Below are 19856 nucleotides of genomic sequence, written 5' to 3' on the forward strand. Positions count from 1 at the left end.
CGGGCGCGGGCAGCCGGCGGCGGAGGAGGAGGAGGAGAGGGCGAGGGCGAGGGCGAGGATGGCGGGATGGCGAGGGCGGGCGAGGGCGTTGGAGATGGGGCTTGGGAAGTGAGGTTGCAAGATGCACACCCACGGTAGCGGAGAGAGGCAGAGGCCAATCACTGCCGCCGGGCCTGGCGCTGTTATCATAACCTTGCATCGGCTCCCGCCCGTAGCTCGGAAACGGCGCATATTCGCAGCTATGTACGCATCGAGGCGTCTTTTGCGCGTGCACAACTTGTTCTTTTTCCTGCCTCTGCCTCTGCCGGCCAGACGGCGCGCTCCTTGCTAGCCGCTACATACACACACACATGGATGCCACACCGGCCCTGACGCAGCGCTGCACGGCGGTGGCCCAGCATGCGCTGCGCATCCTGCACCCGCCAGCCCAGCCCGGCATTGGCCTGCTAGGCGCAGCACACGACACGCTGGACGCTACCTGCGACCGAGGCCATGTGTCCACATGTCTGTCCATGTAGCGACCATGTACATATGTCCTGTACATATGTCCTGTACATAGTACATGTGTACCGCCGACGACCCCTGACACACGTCCCTCGAGCCCCAGATCCAGCGCCATCCGTGCCCCTCCAACAACGTGGCTGATCGGCGTACTTTCTCTCTCTCTGCCCCGTATGTACTATGTACTATGCCGTTGCTGTATGTCGTGGATGCTCTCCTTCTCCCCCCTCTCTCTCTGTCCTCTCTGTCCTCTGTCCTCTGTCCTCTGTCCTCTGTCCTCTGTCCTCTGTCCTCTGTCCTCTGTCCTCTATCCTCCATCATTTATCCTCTATCCTCTGTCCCTCTCTGTAGTACCTCCATGCTGCATGTCCATGTGTCCCCCCTCCCCCAGCCCTGCGCCTGAACAGGGCCCATGTCCTGTGGCTGCTTCACAATGTACACACCCACGTACGTACTCGCCTCGACAAAACACCCCTTCATCCATTGAGAGATTATGCGCCTGCTGCCGCTTGGTCCCATGGCGGCGATGCAGTCGACTCGAATATTACACGCCCGCAGGGGATCCCTGTCTAGCCCTGCACCCGCCCAATCAGCGCCTGGCGTCGGCCCGGAACAACGTGCGGCCCGCAGGAGCTTGGACCCTCATCTCCCCCAATCCGCCTCATCTCACGCGCCTACACACGCACCACGCCCCAAGTACAGCAGAAGCCTCCGTCCAACAGCTTGCACTGGTCTTGCAATGGAGCATCTCGACGACGAACTGGATCTGCGCTACCACAAGGGCCTCGACCCGGACGTCTACTACCGCTGCCCTACACTTGAAGTACTCAACTCTCCACTGCCCTCGCCCGACGCAGCTAAGGTCTTTGTTCGTATAGTCACTTGAGGGCGCCCTGCGCAACGAGCTGGACAAGAGTTCAGCCAGCTTCGTCCCTACCCATGTCGTGACAGAGTTCATCTTCGCGCCTGCTTCTACCATCACCATTCCCGTGACCCAGCAACTGCATCTTGATGCCCTGATAGAGCCCGCCGACCACCTCCAGAGCATCGCCGTCGAGTACGCCCTGTGCAGCGACATCCATGGCAAGGAGAGGCTCCGTGTCCAGCGAGCCATTGCCAGGTACCTACCCCTGACTGTGTGCGTCAAACGTGCGCGCCACTTACTCATCCCGCTCAGGTCCATCATTGCAGCCATCCAGGAGACGGATGGCTTTGAGTATTCCGAGCGCTCAGTCCACAGCAAAGCCGGCGGCGATGGCGCGAGGCTCAGGTATGTATGTCGAGATAGCCTTCAGAACAGATATCGCAAAAGCAACACCAAGAAAGATGCGTCACATGACTCTGATGGAAGTGATCTCGACCCCGGAAAGCAGGCGCCTGGCATGCTGCCCACCTACGACTGCGGCGGCGCCATACACGTCAAGTTCTCCCTCAAGCGGCGGGCAATCAACGTTGTGTATAAGCATAACCCCATCCATACAGCGCGTCCAGCTAGCGACAGGTGAGTCGCTCCGCCAATCATGCTGCTGGCATACTGTCTCTCCCACGTTCCCTTGCCCACGTCGTCACCCGGCTTGGTAGCATCCTTGTTGACTCTTCTATAGCCCCCCTCTGCCGGCCATCGGTGATTATGTTGATGACGTCGCTCCTCCAGCTGCTCCCGCCCCGGAAAAGCAGCCACCACGAAAAAGAAAAAGAAGCAAAAGAGCCGAGGTCGAAGTGAATGATGAAAACCGGAATGACAACCTTGACATGACAAGTTTTCCAGAACCCCAGAAACCATTGGCAAAGAAGCGCAAAAAGGAAGGTGCTACACAATTACCTAAGCCCGCGCAAGCAGTATCCCCCAAGCAAAGCAAAAAGGCGAAATCGCTCGCGTCAACCGCAAAACCGCAAAAGAAGGCCTCTGTCGCCGCCAACTCAAGGGTGTCGTTGCCGTTGCCACCCAGTAACAAGGCTTGCATTCGCTGTCGTGAAAGGAAGATCAAGTGCGACAAGTCGGCTCCAACCTGCAACCAGTGCCAACGAGGACTATGGACATGTCAGTACGAGGTTCTGGCCAAGAAGAAACGGTCCAGAAATGGCTGTCAAAACTGCAAAGACCGAAAACGCAAATGCACAGAAGAGCGACCATCGTGCGCACATTGTTTGCGTCTGGATGACGACTGTGAATATGCAACATACCCTTGAGTTTTTTTTCTAAAATGTTTCCAACCCCATTTCTACTAGCCCAAATGCGGATCAAGTGACCTTGGTCACCTTACACTGGATGCACACTGGATGCCGAGCCCGCCATGTCTTGAGTTGCTTGGCAGAGGAGAGCCCCAGCAGACGCTTGCTCTCTTGTGCATTGCCAACACTGCGCCAAACTACGCTTCCCATACCTGCATCCACTTCCTTTCCTCCTGACCCGAAGATCATATGATGCAGCAATTCGTGTCATGTGGGGTACGCAGTGCGGCCTTTTCACCTCGCAGAAGATGGGTTTGACACGAAAAAGACGATTGACAAGGGGTGCTCAGGTAGAGGGTTCTCTCACCAAAAACAGCATGTGAGATGCGAACATGTGTTATTTTCTGTATGCAAAGGCCCTACTAACATATTACTTGCTAAGCACTAGGCGCTCACGACTAGAAACGGCAGACGAATGGCGGAGACGGTCATCCGGTCAGTCCAGTCCTGTTAATTGCCTATTATGGGGATGAGCCGCTTGTTCCCCACAAGGCTCCCACTCCCTCCCGCACTAGCAGGACGGTAATTGTATGCCCAGTGGCCCGCCTCACGTGATGCGACATGCGGTGTTGTCATTCGCCAAAGCCCTGGTTCGCCGGCTGTTAAACAGAGGAATCACGGGCCGCCGCCATATATCCCCTTCACGGCTTCATCAAACCCACCGATTACCCCTCGACGCAACACGTCATGCGGCAGCTTTGTTCTTGGTACGGAAGAAGATGCATGTTCCGCATGCTTTACGCTGTAATATGCCAAGGGACGGGTTTGGCAGGAGAAGTCGCTTCGGCTTGGACGTGCCGGTGCAGAGATGGTACAGGAGTACTTAATGGGGACTCTTGCCGCCGCCGTGGCTGTAGTCGAAGACTTTCATTGACTCCACGGCTTTGATATTTTCAACCATGCGGTCCATCTGCCTTCCCGTGCTCGCCATGGCTGGGCTAGCCACAGGTACGCCTTTGCTACTCGCATACTATGACTACTACTAACATGGCCAGCCGTCCCATTCGATCAACCTGTATCGAAACGTGCAGTGGGCACTTGGGATGACGCATACACCAAAGCAACGGCAGCTCTTGCCAGGCTGTCGCAAGACGAGAAGATTGGCATCGTTACAGGCACTGGGTGGATGAAAGGCCCATGTGTTGGTAACACCAAGGCTGCCAGTTCAATTGGATACCCTTCCCTTTGTCTGCAAGGTAAGCAAACCCGTTCCAAAGGTCTCGAGCCGACCCGCGCTCGGGTACGACACCAGGGAGTGCGAGGTCTGAGATCCCAGCGTGTGCTGCGATCTGCATCTCGCCTGCCGTGGTTCCGAGTACAAGGGCCTGGATCAGAGCCCCATGTTCACTTGCACAAAATGCATTGCAGGGAAATTCGAAAGCCCGCTTACTAACAGTATGCAGACGGTCCCCTTGGTGTCCGCTATGTTCAGGGCATCACTGCCTTCTCTGCTGGTATCCATGCTGCTAGCACTTGGGATATCGACCTCATAAGGGAGCGAGGCGCCTTCCTCGGTGCCGAAGCTAAGGCACTGGGAGTACACGTGCAACTAGGCCCCTCTTCCGGACCTCTTGGCAAGTTTGCCAAAGGCGGACGCAACTGGGAGGGATTCGGATCAGATCCCTATCTTCAGGGCATCATGATGGCCGAGACTATCGAGGGCATGCAGGAATCTGGTGTCCAGGCCACTGCTAAGCACTGGATCGTCAACGAGCAAGAACGCAACAGATATACCATGAGCTCCGATGTGGGCGACAGGGTTATGCGCGAGCTGTATGTTTGGCCTTTTATGGATGCGATCCACAGCAAGGCAGCGGCCGTTATGTGCAGGTAAGTCAAGTCTGAGTAGAAAATGCGCGCTTAGACAGATGCTAAATGCCTCAGTTACAACAAAGTCAACGGGACGTGGGCGTGCGAAAGCGACGGTGTTATGAACAAGCTCTTGAAAGACGAGCTTGGCCACCGTGGATACATCATGTCGGACTGGAATGGTACGTTCAGCATAGACAGTCACTCCAAACCTGGCTCACGAAATTCTAGCACAACACACTACAACCGGTAGTGCCAATGGTGGCCTGGATATGACTATGCCCGGTACCGACTTTAGCAACAACAATGTGTACTGGGGCCCACAACTCAAGAGTGCCATCAGCAACGGACAGGTTCAGCAATCGCGCCTCGATGACATGGTCAAGCGCATCCTTGCTGCGTGGTATCTTGTTGGCCAGGACAAAGGTTACCCTGCCACTTCCTTCAACTCGTGGAGCATTGGCAGACATGAGGTCAGCGGAAACCACAAGACCAACGTCCGCGCCATGGCCCGTGACGGAATTGTCCTGCTTAAGAACGCCAATGCTGCGCTGCCCCTCAAGAAGCCAAAGAGCATTGCCGTCATTGGAAGCGACAGTATCGTCGCACCCCGAGGAGCCAATGCCTGTGTCGACCGTGGCTGCACCGAAGGTGTTCTTACTATGGGCTGGGGCTCTGGCTCAGTTGAGCTTCCATCCGACATGGTTGCACCGTTGGATGCCATCAAGACGCAGGCTCAAAAGGACGGCACAACTGTGACCTCGTCGCCCAACGACAATGCCCAGCAAGGTGCTAGTGCGGCTCAAAATGCTGAAATTGCTGTTGTGTGCATCAACAGCAACGCTGGCGAAGGCTACATCACGGTCGAGGGCAACCCTGGTGACAGGACCAACCTAGATCCATGGCACAATGGCAACGAGCTTGTCAAGGCGGTTGCCGCTGTCAACAAGAAGACGATTGTGGTTGTTCACAGCGTTGGACCCATCGTCATGGAGCAGTGGATCGATAACCCCAATGTCGTTGCCGTCGTCTGGGCCGGTCTTCCAGGCCAGGAGCCCGGAAATGGTGTTGTCGACATCATGTATGGAGCAGCGTCGCCGAGCGGCAAGCTTCCCTACACCATTGCGAAGAGGGAAGAGGACTACGGTACCACGATTGCCAGCGGCGACGACAAGTCGTGGAACCTCTTCATCGACTACCGCCATTTTGACAAGGAAAACATTCAGCCCAGGTTTGAATTTGGCTTTGGTCTCTCCTACACCAACTTCACCTACTCCGACCTTGCACTGTCAGGCAAGCCTTCGGCTGGTCCTTCGACCGGAGCTGTTGGTCCTGGTGGCCCTGTCGATCTCTTCGAGACAGTGGCTACCGTGACCGCTAAGATCAGCAACTCGGGTGGTGTTGCTGGTGCCGAGGTGCCGCAGCTGTACCTAGGCTACCCTGCATCCACCAACTCTCCACCAAAGCAACTCAGGGGCTTCACCAAGCTCAAGCTAGAGGCAGGAGCCAGCGGAACTGCGACATTCAAGCTGAGAAGGAGGGACATGAGCTACTGGGACGAGAAGACAAGGAAATGGACTGTTGCCGCGGGCGAGTACAGTGTCTTTGTGGGGTCCAGCTCGCGAGACGTGAGGCTGACGGGTAAGATTGTTGTTTAGAGGCATTTCAGGGGAGGACAGATAAGATGCCAGGGTGCCGCGGAGCTACTTGACAGCGGCTTCTTCTGTGTTCTACGTATATACGTGCCATACGCTGGCTGGCTGGCGGCACACGGCACCAAGGCCACGTTGTTTGGTCACGTGTAGCAAATGCGCAATTCGTCTATCTTGCGGAGATTCCCGTTGCGGTCTAGTCATACATGCAGCGGCCAATTGTGCAGCAGCAAAAAATAATGCTCCTCCACCTAGGGCGTGATTGACATAGGCCTAGATGAAAAAAAAAGTTCGGCCAAACTAGCACGTCGGCCAGCAACAGACCGCAGTGATGCCGATGTCGGACACAGCCAGTAAGCACACTGTGACTCTTTTCGCCGTGGCTTGCGCATCGCGATCGAGGACGACGGGAGGCTGTTAACAAAGAGTATACAATGGCGACGCGACGATACATGCAAACAGCGCAAGCACTGCTTACATACATGTTGGGATTCAATGAACCAACGCCTCTCGCGCTGCACAAGCAGGGATATACAAAAAAGGCACAAGGGCAGTGGGGCCGTGATTCACGATCCTCGTGCCCTTTTCCCCAGATCCTGATGCGGTGCTTGAAGATTCTTTCGCCTTGACTCCAGCGTTATCGTAATTGTCAGGGCCGTCTATTGGTGCGTCGGCGTCATAGCGCAGCCTTCACGTAATCGTGAGCTCGAGGGAAAACCCCCGCCGTACCTTTTCTCCTCACCAAGACCACCACAACACGCATTCCTCTTACCGCCCACATCCACGCCGACAACCAGCTGCAACAAGGGTCGACTGATTGAACCCACCCCGTTTTGAGCTCTACCAGGACAGAGTCGCGCATATGAGTGCTGCGCCTACAATTTTTACTTCCCAGGTACGTAGTGACAGCCAGCGGCGGATGACCTCTTATCTCCAAGTTGCCGCACGCCGTCAACTCACCGCCGCCGGTCTTATGCCGTAATGTAATGGCTTGACAGCTGGTGCATCTTTTTCTCCGCGCTTTTTGCACTTGCCTTCTCAAAGACCATGGCTAATTGAGCACTGCAGGATTACATCTCAGGTATGCTGCTGCCAGAACATGGACGCGTCGACAGCGTCAAGCTAACTGCACACGCAGACCACCTGTGGAAGGCATCAGTGAACTGAAAGCCTACCCAATCCCCTCACTACCGATTCAAACACAAATTCACACCACATCTCCGCTCATCATGATTTCTCAACTATTCAAGCCTTCCGCGGTCCGGTCCGCCGGTTTCCTGGGACGAGCGGCAAACAACCGCCTCCAGGCTCGCTACCTGGCCACTGTGCAATCCAACACTGAGCGGGCAATTCCCACTCCCAGTATGCGCAAGGCCACGGCCGTGTCCAACGAGCCCGCTACTTTTACCATCAAGGTAGGCACAGTCATAGCCGCAAACAATGGGCACCAGACTCACCGCTCTCTAGAACGGCCCCATCTTTTCCGGCAAGTCATTTGGTGCCAAAACCAACATTTCCGGTGAAGCCGTTTTCACAACCTCGCTGGTGGGATACCCAGAGTCCATGACGGACCCCTCGTACCGCGGTCAGATTCTTGTCTTTACCCAGCCGCTAATTGGCAACTACGGCGTGCCCTCGAGTGCCCGCGACGAGCATGGCCTGCTCCGATACTTTGAGTCTCCATACATTCAAGCCTCTGGTATCGTGGTCCAAGACTATGCCTTGAAGCACAGCCACTGGACTGCTGTCGAGTCGCTTGGAGCATGGTGCGCTCGTGAGGGTGTTCCCGCCATCTCCGGTGTTGATACTCGCGAGGTCGTGACCTACCTCCGTGAGCAAGGTTCCTCTCTTGCCCGCATTTCGGTTGGCGAGGAATACGATGCCGACGAGGATGAGGCGTACATTGACCCCGAGGCTATTCACCTCGTGCGTCGTGTTTCGACCAAGGCACCCTTCCACGTCAGTTCCTCTCTGGGAGACATGCACGTTGCCTTGATCGACTGTGGTGTCAAGGAGAACATTCTGCGCAGCCTCGTTTCCCGCGGTGCCAGCGTCACCTGCTTCCCCTACGACTACCCGATCCACAAGGTTGCCCACCACTTTGACGGTGTCTTCATCTCCAACGGCCCTGGTGACCCAACCCACTGCACAACCACGGTGCACAATCTCCGCAAGCTGTTTGAGACGTCGCAGCTGCCCGTCATGGGCATCTGCATGGGTCACCAGCTGATTGCCCTTGCTGCTGGTGCTAAGACCATCAAGCTCAAGTACGGTAACCGTGCTCACAACATCCCGGCGCTCGACCTCACGACTGGCAAGTGCCACATTACGTCGCAGAACCACGGATACGCAGTCGACCCGACGACGTTGAACAGCGAATGGAAGGAGTACTTCACCAACCTCAACGACCAGTCGAACGAGGGTCTGATCCACAGCACTCGGCCCATTTTCAGCGCCCAGTTCCATCCCGAGGCCAAGGGTGGACCTCTGGACTCTGCCTATCTCTTTGATAAGTACATTGAGAATGTGCAGCAGTACAAGGACCAGCAGGCCAGCTTCTCGCAGAGGAGCAACAAGCCCAGCCCTCTTCTGGTGGACTTGCTGGCCAAGGAGCGTGTTGGTGTGCACCCTGACGCGCCCGACTTTGAGGGCCATGCTGCCGGCATGGACACACAGCAGATTACTGTTGGTGGACCCGTGGCGCCTTCTTACCAGCCCATTACGCAGAAGCCTGTTGCGTCTGCTGCTTGAGCGAGGCATGGGGGCATTTCTTGTTCAGGGGGGTGGAGCTGAGACTGGCAGGTTTGGGGAGTTTTGAAGTTTTTTTTTGTTTTTTTGCCTTTTTTTTTATCTTGGGAGGCGTTGGACGAGGGCGGCGGGAGGACCAAAGGAGATATTGCCGGGTCAGATTGCAAGGCACAGGCGAAAAGGCTCGTCCGGGATGAGAGATGACGTGACTAGTAATGCCACATTTGAGTTTGATTTGAACAAGGTTTGAGTTTGTCCGTGATGACCATGTCCGTGTGAAGGTTTATTATGTATGATATGTGAAGGGGAGGATGCTTTGTCACCTTTACTACTGACTATGTATAATATGGGATTAGCTAGGCCTTTCCAAAGCCAGGCTCCTCCTGCATGTCGTCGTCGTCGTCGTTGTTGTCTTCTTCTTCTTTCCTGTCCCCAGGACCAGGCTCTCCCTGGGCAGCAAGCTTATCCAAGACATGGCTGTCGCGCACCAACGAGGCACTCGCCTTGACATCAGCCATTTTCTTGTCGCGCCTCTCCTGCTCCTTTTTCCGGGCGCCGGCCTTGAGCTTCTCCCACTGCTCGCGATATCTACCGAGGACCTGGGCGTCTCGCTCATGCTGCTTGGCCAGCTTCTCGTTGTTGAACATGAGATCATCTATCTTGGCATTCTGCGAGGCAACCAGGGCCTCGAGGTCGGCTATGCGCTTGGCGGCTTCGGGGTCTGGGCCGGCAGCAGAGCCGGGGCTGGGGCCGCCGGGCGAGGGGGGGTGGGATTGGTGCTGGGGCATGGGGGGTGAGGGCATCGAGGGGACGCCATGTTGGTGGTGTGCGGCCGCGAGAGCCAGGGCGTTTGGATCCGAGTTTCCGCGTCCCGGGCCGCGAGCACGGAACGACTGTGCGAGTGCGTTGAACGAGTTTTGCGAGTTGAGTTCCCACATTTGGATGCGCTTGGCCTGCTTGTCGATGACGGATTTGAGCGTGTCATTTTCGAGCGCGAGCTCCTCCATGGTCTTGTGGCGCGAGCCGCGGCCGGCGGGTATGTTCAGCTGCGTTGTGACGCTTGTGCCTGTGCTTCCGCGCGAGAGGGGGCGGCGCGTGGTTTTGGGCGAGGGGGGCCCGACATTCTCGCGGGCGTCGACGAATTCTTCGTGGGAGCTGCCGCGCAGGGAGCCGGAGCCTTCGTCGAGCGTGTTGAACTGCGTGTTTGGCGCGACATTGGGCGCGTTGGGATCGCGCAGGACACTGGCGTACGTGACTGTGCCCCCTGCCGTGGGCACCAGGTAGAAGCTCTCGTTGGGCCCGAGTGGAGGCGCACCGTCCTCTCTCAGGGCGCGCAGAGCGGGCTTGCTGATGAGGGCGGCAAGATCGGGAACAGACGAGCGGACGGTCCTGGACGCCTCGGGCGAGTGGTTTCGCGACTTTGTGCGGACGGCCTTTTCATCCTGCTTGGGGGGTTCGGGCTCGGCGGGCGATGTTGAGGGGTTGAGCGGCAGCGAGGTAAAGGCAAGCGGCGCACTGATGGCGGATATCAGGCCGCCAAAGGCAGAGTAGAAGCGGCGGAAGTTGTCGTCGGCGGGGGGCGGGGGGCGCGGCGGTGAGGCGTCGTTGACGTGCTTGGGCGAGTCTTGGGCGGGCGCCGCGTCTGCCTTGCGCGAGTGCTGGGCCAGGAGGTCGCGGACGGGCGTAGACGCCTGTTCGTGGCGGGCCGCGGTAGCGTTGGACGTGTTGACCGAGGCGGCGCTGCTGGCTCGCTTCGCACTGGGGATGCCGCGCTTCTCGGCCAAGTTGGTGGCTATCGACGACTGGGGGAGTCTGCGGCGCGATGTTGGGGCGGCTGGGGGAGAAGAGGCCGGGGCAGCAGTGTGGGTGAGGGCGGCCGACGACTTGGACAGGGCCGACGTGGTCGAGTGGGAGAGCTGCTTGGAAGCAGCAGCGGCGGCGGCGGCGGCATCCTTCTTCTGCTTGGGCGGCGCTTCTTTGATGAGGCCGGCGAGCTTGCGGTGGTGGTGTTCGAGCAGACTGAGGATGCGCAGAGCCTGCGAGGGGGCAGCGTCAGCGGGGGGCGCGTGTGGCTGGGTGCCGTCTCATGCTATGCTATACTATACCTCTGCGTTGTGCGTGTCCTGGGCGGCGTTGTGGAAGGCGGCGGCGGCCAGGTCGTGCTGCTGCCCCGCCGTCGCGACGCTGTTAGTGCGGGTCGCGGTCGCGGCAGAGCGGGCGTGGTCGTGGGCGTGGGTGAGATGAGCCGACTCCATGGTGGTGGTGGTTCTGGTGGTGTTGGTGTTGGTGTTGGTGGAGCATGCCCGGGGCGCGGTGGTGTCGAGCAGCGGCGCACATGATGGGCGGGCGTGGTCGTGGTAAGACGGCGGGCGCCCGTGGTGGTGAGGGACAGGGATGGGCCGCGCCCCCCCTCCCCCCATGCAATGTCGCAGGCGATCACTGGGTCAAGCGCCCGCCGCTACTGGATGACCTCGTAACCGTGAACTCATACCAGAGAGCGGCACCCAGGGCCCGGTTTCACTTCTCGGTCCTACGCGGGAGCTTGCTTGTTCTTGTTCCTGTGCTTGTTCTAATTCAGGACCGCCATATAATATACACACACACACACGCCTCTGCAACCCGTCCCTCCATCTCACCACCACCACCACCACCACCGCTGCCGCCGCCGCCGCCGCAACCACCGCAACCACGCCCGGCCATGCCGCCAATGTGATCGCCCCCCCCAGCGACGTCTGCGCATACCCTGTCGCCCAGTAGTGTGGAGCGCGTCGCCACAGCCTGGACCTACGCAATAGATCCTCGTCGCCAACCCCAGCCAACCTGCCCACTGGAAAAACGGCTGCCTCGACTCTGCCAGCCCCTCGACAGCGTCGCGACAGTCGATGATGCAGGCCTAAGGCAGCCGCCCATAGGAAACGCCTCGAGTCGCTGCATCGCCCTGCTCTGCTCCCCCCGTCCCGCGCAAACTCCCACACTCCGACGATTACTACTACTACTACTACTGCTACTACCGCTCCTCCCACTCCCACTCCCACCACTCCCACCACCATGGCCGCGCAGCACGAGCGGCGCAGGAGCATTGGCTCGCCCATGGCCCCCCGAGACGCAGAAAACACACTGGCCACGCCGCGGGCGCTCTCCAAGGGCGCGGCGTCGTCGACCGTGTCAATTGCAAGCAGCAACGACGACACCATGTCCAAGGCGGGCGACGGCGCGACGGACCGCCTCAAGAGCCGCCAGAACTCGGAAGACGGGCGCAGCGACGCGTCGTCGTCGCACCGCCGGCGCATGTCGAAGCTGTTCAAGCCTCGCAAGAAGCGGCGGGCGTCGCTCTCGGCATCCGTGTCGGCCTCTGGTAGCCATGACGACCTGTTGCAGGCGGACCCTGACGAGCCTGTCCCGCCCGTTCCTGAGCTGAGGCGGCCGGACATGGGCCAGCCATACCAGAGCGACGACTCGCTGGGCCTCGCAAAGAGCGTCACCAGCAGCCTGCTCACCGACGACTCGGACGCCGAAACGTAAGTCGCCTCTTCCTGCTGTTCTGCCTGTTGTTTTCCCCATGGCTCCCAGTTTCAGCTGTGCGCTTCGGCCGCCATCCAGCGCCCGCGCCGACACATCAGGGGGGGGAGGGGCGAGGGTTGCGTCGCTGGTGTGGCCCCGTGGCATTGGCCCTGTCAGAGCACCGACTCCGCTGCGAACAAGCATGCACGTTCTGGCCTCAGCTTCCCCACCCCTCGCACGCGCGCCGTCTCCCCCCCAGCGTCGTGTACAGTACATGATTGCATGCCCTTCGCATGTCCGCTTTCAGCCCTCGTTGTTCCTTTTGTTCCCCCCCCCCCACCACTCGTTCCCACGCCCGGCGCACCTTTCCTTGCCACATACCCACTTGCTCGCCGTGCACGTTCCGACTAATCGCCTGCAGCCCACCATCACAACCTCCGCTCAAGCGCCCCGGCATATCGCCGCATCAATCGCATGCCGGCCTCCTGACGCTTTCGTCGCCCCTGATCGCCTCCGAGACGCTCGATTCCACCGATTCCGCCAATGCTACGCTCGTGAATTCCCTTGCATCCACCCAAGACGTCAGTGGCCGCAGCGCTAGCACCGGTGACGTTCCTGTCGCCAAGCGGGGAGTGTCGCCTGTCGGAAAGCTCAAAGAAGCATTTGCCCCCAGCCGAAAGTCGACGGCCCCTGTTGCCTCCAAGGCTGGCGCTGAGACGGACACTGCGAGGCCAAGCACAAGCGGCGGAATCGGCTCACTGTTTGGGGGGAAAAAGCGCGAAGCCAAAGCCGTCGACGAGCCTCTGCCAGCCTCACCACCGCAAATCGTCATCGGCAGACAGTCGCCATCGAGTTCATCGCCTAGAGCGCCGCCGCCCCAACGTATTGTTACCGCCAATCTACCCGCAACGCCTCCTAATCTAGTCGATGCACCTACGACCTTCATAACTCCACCTACACCCACGGACGGAAACGCCACTTCGCCTACAGCGCCCAAGTCTCCGCCTGTGCAGTCAAATCCAAATATCGTCGTGTCCCCTTCGGGGAACATGATATCGCACCGACGCGCGAGATCAGCAACAAATCCTCCGAGCAAGCTATCTCAATCGTCCATCCCGCCTCTAACGCCTCATCTCGAAGAGACAAAAACCCCTGGAGGGACTGCTGTCTTGCCTCAATCTGCTGGTGGCTCTGGTTTCTTCGCTTCCATATTCTCTGCCGCGCAGAACGCTGCTAATAATTTAACTGACACCATCAACATCAACCAAAACACAAAGCACAAGGCTAGCCAACAACTGCAAAAGGACGACAAGGAAACGGCAGACGGTGGCGAGGAGGTGATTGGACCAATCAACGCCGATACAACTGCAGCGCAAGGCACTGAACAGCGTAGGCCAGCCATCGAGACTTTGGGTTCTGGGAATCTGAGTCTTGAACAACTTGGCATTTCCGATAACACGGAATCCGGCTCCGTATCTTCGACGATAACCTTAGCCATGCAGACAGACGAGGCCTCGGCCAAGGTCGAGGACAGGGCGGCTGCCCAGGCTGTTTCTGCCGCATACGCAGGCGAAAAGGCTCCATCGGTATCCAGTGAGCGCCCGCGGTCGGCAACGGCCGTGTCTGGGCAATCGGGCAATGGCGCGGCCTCTCCTCCCCGACAAGCAGAGCTTACCGATTCGCCGGCATCTGTAGGACGACAAGGCAGTGTGCGCAGTCGCATAAGCGCCGGCAGGCGGAGACGGCATAGAGGCAGCTCTACAGGAAACACGCTGAATGGAATCGCTAGCGCAAGCACGAGTACGCTAGCCCCAAGTGCAGCACTGCAGAGCCAGCGCCTGAATGGAACCGGTTTTGCAGTCGCACCGCCAAAACGAAACAAGGACTTTCACAATCTTTTCAAGAGTGTTCCCGAGGACGACTACCTGATTGAGGACTATAGCGCTGCCCTCCAAAAGGAAATTCTGCTCCACGGACGGTTGTATGTTTCAGAAGGTCATCTCTGCTTTTCCAGTAACATCCTGGGATGGGTCACCAACCTGGTCATTAGCTTCGATGAGGTTGTGTCTGTTGAGAAGAAGTCGACTGCGGTCCTTTTCCCGAATGCCATCGTCATCCAGACTCTCCATGCGCGCAATGTCTTTGCATCGTTCCTGTCTCGAGACTCGACCTACGACCTGATTATCGGCATATGGAAGATATCGCACCCCAACCTCAAGTCGTCTCTGAACGGTGTGACCCTGGACGGATCGGGAGGCACAGGCGACAAGACTGAAAAGGCAGAATCGGTTCCTAGTGAAGACGGATCCAGTCAAGACTCAGACGACGAGGTGTACGACGAAGATGCCGAAGACGACGATGGCGTTGGCAGTTTTATCGAGGCGGGCGAGGGTAGTGTCACTGGCAGTGAAGCTGGTTCTGTGGCTGCGGACACGACCCGAAAGGTCAGTGGTGCCGTATCACAGGCTTACGGTGGCGGTGGAGACACTGCCGATGCAGCGAAAGCTGCCGCAGCAGGTGGCGCTGCTGCTGCACAAGATTTCCCTGGCTCGGTTGCCCACGCACCTACCGAGTGTGGTGACAATGACCAACATTACGATAAGCTACTCATCGACACTACAATTCAGGCACCCCTGGGCAAGGTCTACAGCTTGATGTTTGGGCCTGCTTCTGGCGTCTTCATGCGCAAGTGGTTAGTCGAAGACCAAAAGTCTGCCGACCTCCAAATGGAGGACGATAAGAAGGGCTTGGGCGAAGACACCAAAACTTTCAACTATTCATACATCAAGCCGCTGAATGCGCCTGTTGGGCCAAAGCAAACCAAGTGCAACATCTCGATGACCCTGGAACAATTCGACTTGGAAAAAGCTATTAGTGTTCAATGCAGCACATCAACTCCGGATGTACCCAATGGAAGCATTTTCCTCACCAAGACGAGATACTGTCTGATGTGGGGACCGGGAAACAGCACGCGGCTCATCATGACCTTTACCGTCGAATGGAGCGGAAAGAGTTGGCTGAAAGGTAAGATTGCGCCCTGTGCTTGGTTATTCAAACATGCTAACCATGGCTAGGTCCTATTGAGAAAGGTGCAAACGACGGCCAGATGTCGTACGCAACCTCTCTCACCGCTGCTCTCCGCACCGCTGTAAGTGCCGCTAAAGCTGGTGCATCGAAACCGGGCAAGGGGGGGAAGGGCAAGAAACGCTCCAAGGGCAACCTCCTGGACGATGCTCCTGCGCCCACCTCAGCCCCTACGCCCGTCAGCCAAGCCCAGGAAAGCAACTGGGGCATGCTGGAGCCTGTGCGCAGTTTATTAGGCCCAGTCGCCGATATTCTCGAGTCTATCATCACTCCGCAAATGATTATCTGGTTTCTGGCTGGTCTTTTGTTGTACACATGGCTTTTCCGCGGTTCTACCGGAGTCACTGGCCCCAACCAATGGTCACATGCCCAACGACAGGTGGCCTACGAACAGATTTGGCGTCATGAAGAGTCGGAGCTGTGGGACTGGCTTGAAGAGAGGGTCGCCCTGGACAGAATCCAGCATACCGTGACTGCCACAAGGTTCCAGCCCGAAGCCGACATGCAACATCACATTTCCCCCAGAGACATGAAAGACCAAGACATGGACGAAGCCATCCGCGTAACCGAAGAGCGATTAAGAGCACTAAAAGACGCTGTCGTCCGCCGACGATCCGAGTCCCGCACCATGAGCCCAAAGGAGAAGGAGACATGAAGAGTGTGAATAAGTGACACTTTGTGAGGAGTACATAAAAAGGGGGGACGTGGGAAAAGGGCATGGGAGGGGGCAAAGTTGCAATTCCTACTGTAAATTATGCATAACTCGAGCATGGCGATGGCGTCTTATCATCATTCCACGTCTTCAGAATTCCTTTTGTGTGGAGTTTTTTTTTTGTCTAGTTCAGGCCTGGTGGTGTATTTTGGTGTGCGCTGGCGCTTTAGGAAGGGAAAGTGAACGGGAAACGGAGTGGGGGGATTTTTATTCTCTTGGATTTTCTCTGTATCGTCATAGCATAGCTCTTTTTTTTTCTTTTTTCTTTTTTCCCTTTTTCCCTCTTTTTTTTCAAAATCTTGTTCATCAAGCCTATAGTTACACGTCGTTTCGTTTTTGTTTTTGTTCTCTTTTCGTTTGTTATTTCCAAGGAGTTTAAAAAAAACTATCTCGCCTTTTTCCTTTTTCCCTTTTTTTTCCTTTTCCAGTATGTACGTACACTAGCCTTATTTTTTCTTTTTCCATTTTGCTAAACATAAAATTCTTACGGATTTCATTAAGCGATTAGTTTATTTGTTGTCTACTACGTACTCTTTCCTTTTTTTTCTTTATGCATTCGTTTTCTTGGATGTAGGTATGTATGTATCTTTATTCAGTTGTGCTAAAAGAAAATATATATATGAAGATGACGATGAAGTCACTTTCGTTACAACTACTGTACTTTACGCTTCAAGCAAGAAAAATGATGTACTTGGATAGTACTCGCGGTCAAGTTTCAAAACACCGGGGAGGAAAAGACATGCAGTGCTCTCAATAGGGGAAGGAAGGGCAAAGGGCAGATGCGGAGTGAAGAGACGGCGGGGCATGGGTGTGGATGTGAAAGAAAGATGGTGCTGGAGTGTTGTTTGGATGGATGAGTACCACCAATGTAGCTACATACCGTTGTGGATTGTGCGTGTTACATGACGACAGTGTATTTTGCGATGATGGATGGAGAGGTGCAGGGAAAGCAGATAGGGAGAGAGAGAGAGAGGGAGAGGGAGAGATCATTGTTGGTAAATGACCCATCAGAATAAACACGTCAGATGTCAATGTGGAGATAGTGTTTTGGTGGGAAAACAGGACACGACGAAAAAAAAAGGGGGGGGGAGTGGGGGAATAGAAAAATTCCATACTCGCTCATGCTGCAGCTAGGTAAAAAGTCTCTCTCCCTCCTCTCTCAGCGCTCACTACATACAACCAAGGCTCCTAAAAAAGAAAAAAAAATCAAGGATACTGTACTACAAAGAGAAATGTTGAGAAGAAAAAAAAACTCCAAAAATATGGGGTATCATAAACAACGTGGTACCTGACTAACTAAACAACAGCAGCAACAACAACAACAGCTCTACAATTTACTCTGACGTACATTACGCTCCTCAGCAACAGGTAAAGCGCCACTCATGTAACTGAGACCTGAATCCTCACGTCCATACAAGACGCGCTCTCTACCACCCATAGTAGTCCACCAGGCGACTGCCAGATTACTGCGCTCGGGATCCATTTCGCCGCTAACAAGGACCTCCCATAGGCGGCGCTGGGCGTTGTCGCGCATGTCGTCGTCGTCGATTTGGTTGAGGAGCTCGGCGCAGAGGGGGAGCCATTCTTCCAGTAAGGGGATGGGGAGGTAGGGTAGGGCGTCGATTAGGGTTAGTGCGAGGACGGCTTGTTCGGAGAGGGCCGGGGGAGGCGCGTCGGAGCCCTGGAGTGCGATTGCGACGGAATCGAGGGGAAGCGGGGCTGTGGGCGCGTTGAGCGCACGGTGATAGACGATTTCCAGAAGCGTGGCGGGGAGATCTGGGTGTGTTGCTGAGAGGGCTGATGGAGGGGCTGTGACGCGCATGAGGGTTTTGAAGGCGAGGCGGAATTGGCGGGGTGTCAGGTTGTGGGGGAAGACCCCGAACAAGGCGTCAATGTAGAAGGGTAGATGCTTTGCTGTGATTTCTGCTGATTGAGGGGCGGACAGCACTGCCAGCATGACGCTATGTGCGGCCTCGAATACAGGCAGCATGTGGCGGTTCTCGCCGGCTGCAAGGTAGGGCACTGCTGATGCTACGAGCAAGTCTTCGTTGGTGGCTGGTGATAGTACGAGGGTAAAGTGCTCTGCCGTGTTAAGGAAATAAAGATCCAGGATGCGATCGAGAGGATGGCTCGGGATCTTGCCCAGATGCTGCGAGGCTATGGTTTTGAGGAATTTGTCGGCATGGTTGGGGTAGGCGGCGAGTATGTCAATGGCTGTGAGGTAGACAAACGTGTGTTGAGAAAACGAGGCAGGGCCTAGCCTGGACGTGATAAAGTAGAGATGGCGCAGTATTTGCAAGGCTTGTGCTGCAAGCAGTGGGGCAACGGCATCCGCAGCAAGGGCCTTGTCAGCCATGACTCGAGTAAAGACGCCGCGGAGTATGATGGTCGTTGCAAACAAGGCAGCCTTGAGAAGGTTCCACAATTGCGGTGTAGTCTTCTGGAGTGCCTCTTCTTCCAGGCTGGCTGCTTCTTCGGCGGGCTCAATGTCAGAGAGCTTGGTCTGCCGCCATTGCGTTGTCAGGGCGCGAGAAAAGCTGGCAAGGTCGTCCATCATGGTCTGGACGATCCAGGGGTTCTTGACATTCTCGACCGAGTGCGCAATCAGGCGCGACAGAGGGCCCATTGAGGAGACGAGTGGCCTATTCAGCATGACCTCGACCTGCCTGTAGGAGCTCGAGCGTGGCTATGTATCGTCAGTGCAGGTCGTCGATTCACTCCATCTCAACTTACACTCCAGTCCAGCTTCCCGGAGGGGGTCGCGCGCACATCCAGATTCAAGCCTCCGAGGAAGTAGGCCGACTGGAAGCCTTCATTGGAGAAAAAGGCGGTGCCAATCAGCACGGGAAGCAGCATGTCGTAGTCCAGCTGGGTGCGCTCGAGTTCGCCGATGCAGCCAAAGGTGTGGTTGAGCACCAGCGTGATGGTGTGGCCTCCCAGGCCATCCGCCTCGGAGCGTTCCCTCACTTCGACCAGCGCCAGATTGGTCGCGCGCACCAGCGCAGCTTCTACTTTCTTGCGCACAGCCGACGCCCAGTACAGATGCATGCCCTGCTCCTCCAGATTGGCAATGCCAATCAGCAGGCCCCCGAGCACGACCAGATGCTTCCATCGCCGGCTGCGGTCGTCGGCGCCAGCTACCACGGCGCGTATCCACTCGTCCAGCGACAGGCCGCCGCCTGTTGGAAGCTGGCCGGGGGCAAGCTTGGGGGCCTTTGCAAAGCGCACGTCGTTGTGATGGGTGACGATTGTGGTGGCGGCAGCGTGGAAGACGGAGAGCATGCGCAGGGGCGTCCGCACGCCATCGGGGCGGTCCCACAGGGCCGGGGCCGTGAGCAGATGCGAGGTCAGGAGACTGAGATTGTGGGGGTTGCCGAGCGTGGTGAGCAGCGACGACGCGGTCCCAAGAAGCCTGTCGTGGTGGTCAGTTTGCGCGGTGCGGGCGTCGCCTGGGGGCATGCATACCGCGGCGTGTCCTGCTGGTCGGTATACGTCTGCAGCGAGCGCAGCAGCGTCGACAAGAGGCGGTCGACAGCCATCTTGGAGTCGCAGGGCCCGGGGAAGGCTACGGGCAGCTGCGCATGAGCGGGAGGGTGGACGTCGGGATGCGACGGCGG

The 19856-nt window shown here is 57.0% G+C and overlaps 5 protein-coding genes across 5 annotated transcripts; 3 read left to right on the forward strand and 2 right to left on the reverse strand.

Moving 5' to 3' along the window:
* Positions 1-1240: 1240 nt before the first annotated feature.
* Positions 1241-2691, forward strand: SETTUDRAFT_139624 (uncharacterized protein; the record flags this gene model as incomplete). Its single annotated transcript, XM_008030807.1, has 4 exons — positions 1241-1324; positions 1380-1621; positions 1679-2002; positions 2106-2691. 4 exons carry the CDS (start codon positions 1241-1243, stop codon positions 2689-2691), a joined length of 1236 nt encoding a protein of 411 aa, XP_008028998.1.
* Positions 2692-3461: 770 nt separating this feature from the next.
* On the forward strand, positions 3462-9164 carry SETTUDRAFT_43084 (glycoside hydrolase family 3 protein). Its single transcript, XM_008030668.1, has 8 exons — positions 3462-3681; positions 3729-3929; positions 4137-4563; positions 4618-4724; positions 4774-6183; positions 7263-7275; positions 7333-7609; positions 7662-9164. The coding sequence occupies exons 1-8, from the start codon at positions 3633-3635 to the stop codon at positions 8943-8945; spliced, it is 3768 nt and encodes a 1255-aa protein (XP_008028859.1). The 5' UTR covers positions 3462-3632; the 3' UTR covers positions 8946-9164.
* An 87-nt stretch (positions 9165-9251) lies between these two features.
* On the reverse strand, positions 9252-11197 carry SETTUDRAFT_119842 (uncharacterized protein; the record flags this gene model as incomplete). Its single annotated transcript, XM_008030808.1, has 2 exons — positions 9252-10978; positions 11048-11197. 2 exons carry the CDS (start codon positions 11195-11197, stop codon positions 9299-9301), a joined length of 1830 nt encoding a protein of 609 aa, XP_008028999.1. The 3' UTR covers positions 9252-9298.
* Positions 11198-12005: 808 nt separating this feature from the next.
* On the forward strand, positions 12006-16217 carry SETTUDRAFT_119843 (uncharacterized protein). The gene is made up of 3 exons (XM_008030809.1): positions 12006-12460; positions 12865-15467; positions 15518-16217. Exons 1-3 carry the CDS (start codon positions 12033-12035, stop codon positions 16180-16182), a joined length of 3696 nt encoding a protein of 1231 aa, XP_008029000.1. The 5' UTR covers positions 12006-12032; the 3' UTR covers positions 16183-16217.
* Positions 16218-17517: 1300 nt separating this feature from the next.
* SETTUDRAFT_180461 (uncharacterized protein) lies at positions 17518-19778 on the reverse strand (the record flags this gene model as incomplete). The annotated part of the gene is made up of 3 exons (XM_008030810.1): positions 17518-18925; positions 18973-19651; positions 19705-19778. 3 exons carry the CDS (start codon positions 19776-19778, stop codon positions 17567-17569), a joined length of 2112 nt encoding a protein of 703 aa, XP_008029001.1. The 3' UTR covers positions 17518-17566.
* Positions 19779-19856: the final 78 nt, after the last annotated feature.

This window comes from Exserohilum turcica, assembly GCF_000359705.1.
Source record: "Exserohilum turcica Et28A unplaced genomic scaffold SETTUscaffold_5, whole genome shotgun sequence".
NCBI lineage: Eukaryota > Fungi > Ascomycota > Dothideomycetes > Pleosporales > Pleosporaceae > Exserohilum > Exserohilum turcicum.

Coding starts and splice junctions, on each gene's coding strand:
- SETTUDRAFT_43084 (XM_008030668.1), top strand. CDS start 3,633: ATGCGGTCCATCTGCCTTCCCGTGCTCGCCATGGCTGGGCTAGCCACA. Junction 4,725..4,773: donor CATCATGTCGGACTGGAATG/GTACGTTCAGCA, acceptor ACGAAATTCTAG/CACAACACACTACAACCGGT. Junction 7,610..7,661: donor CCGCTACTTTTACCATCAAG/GTAGGCACAGTC, acceptor ACCGCTCTCTAG/AACGGCCCCATCTTTTCCGG.
- SETTUDRAFT_119843 (XM_008030809.1), top strand. CDS start 12,033: ATGGCCCCCCGAGACGCAGAAAACACACTGGCCACGCCGCGGGCGCTC. Junction 12,461..12,864: donor GACGACTCGGACGCCGAAAC/GTAAGTCGCCTC, acceptor AATCGCCTGCAG/CCCACCATCACAACCTCCGC. Junction 15,468..15,517: donor CGGAAAGAGTTGGCTGAAAG/GTAAGATTGCGC, acceptor AACCATGGCTAG/GTCCTATTGAGAAAGGTGCA.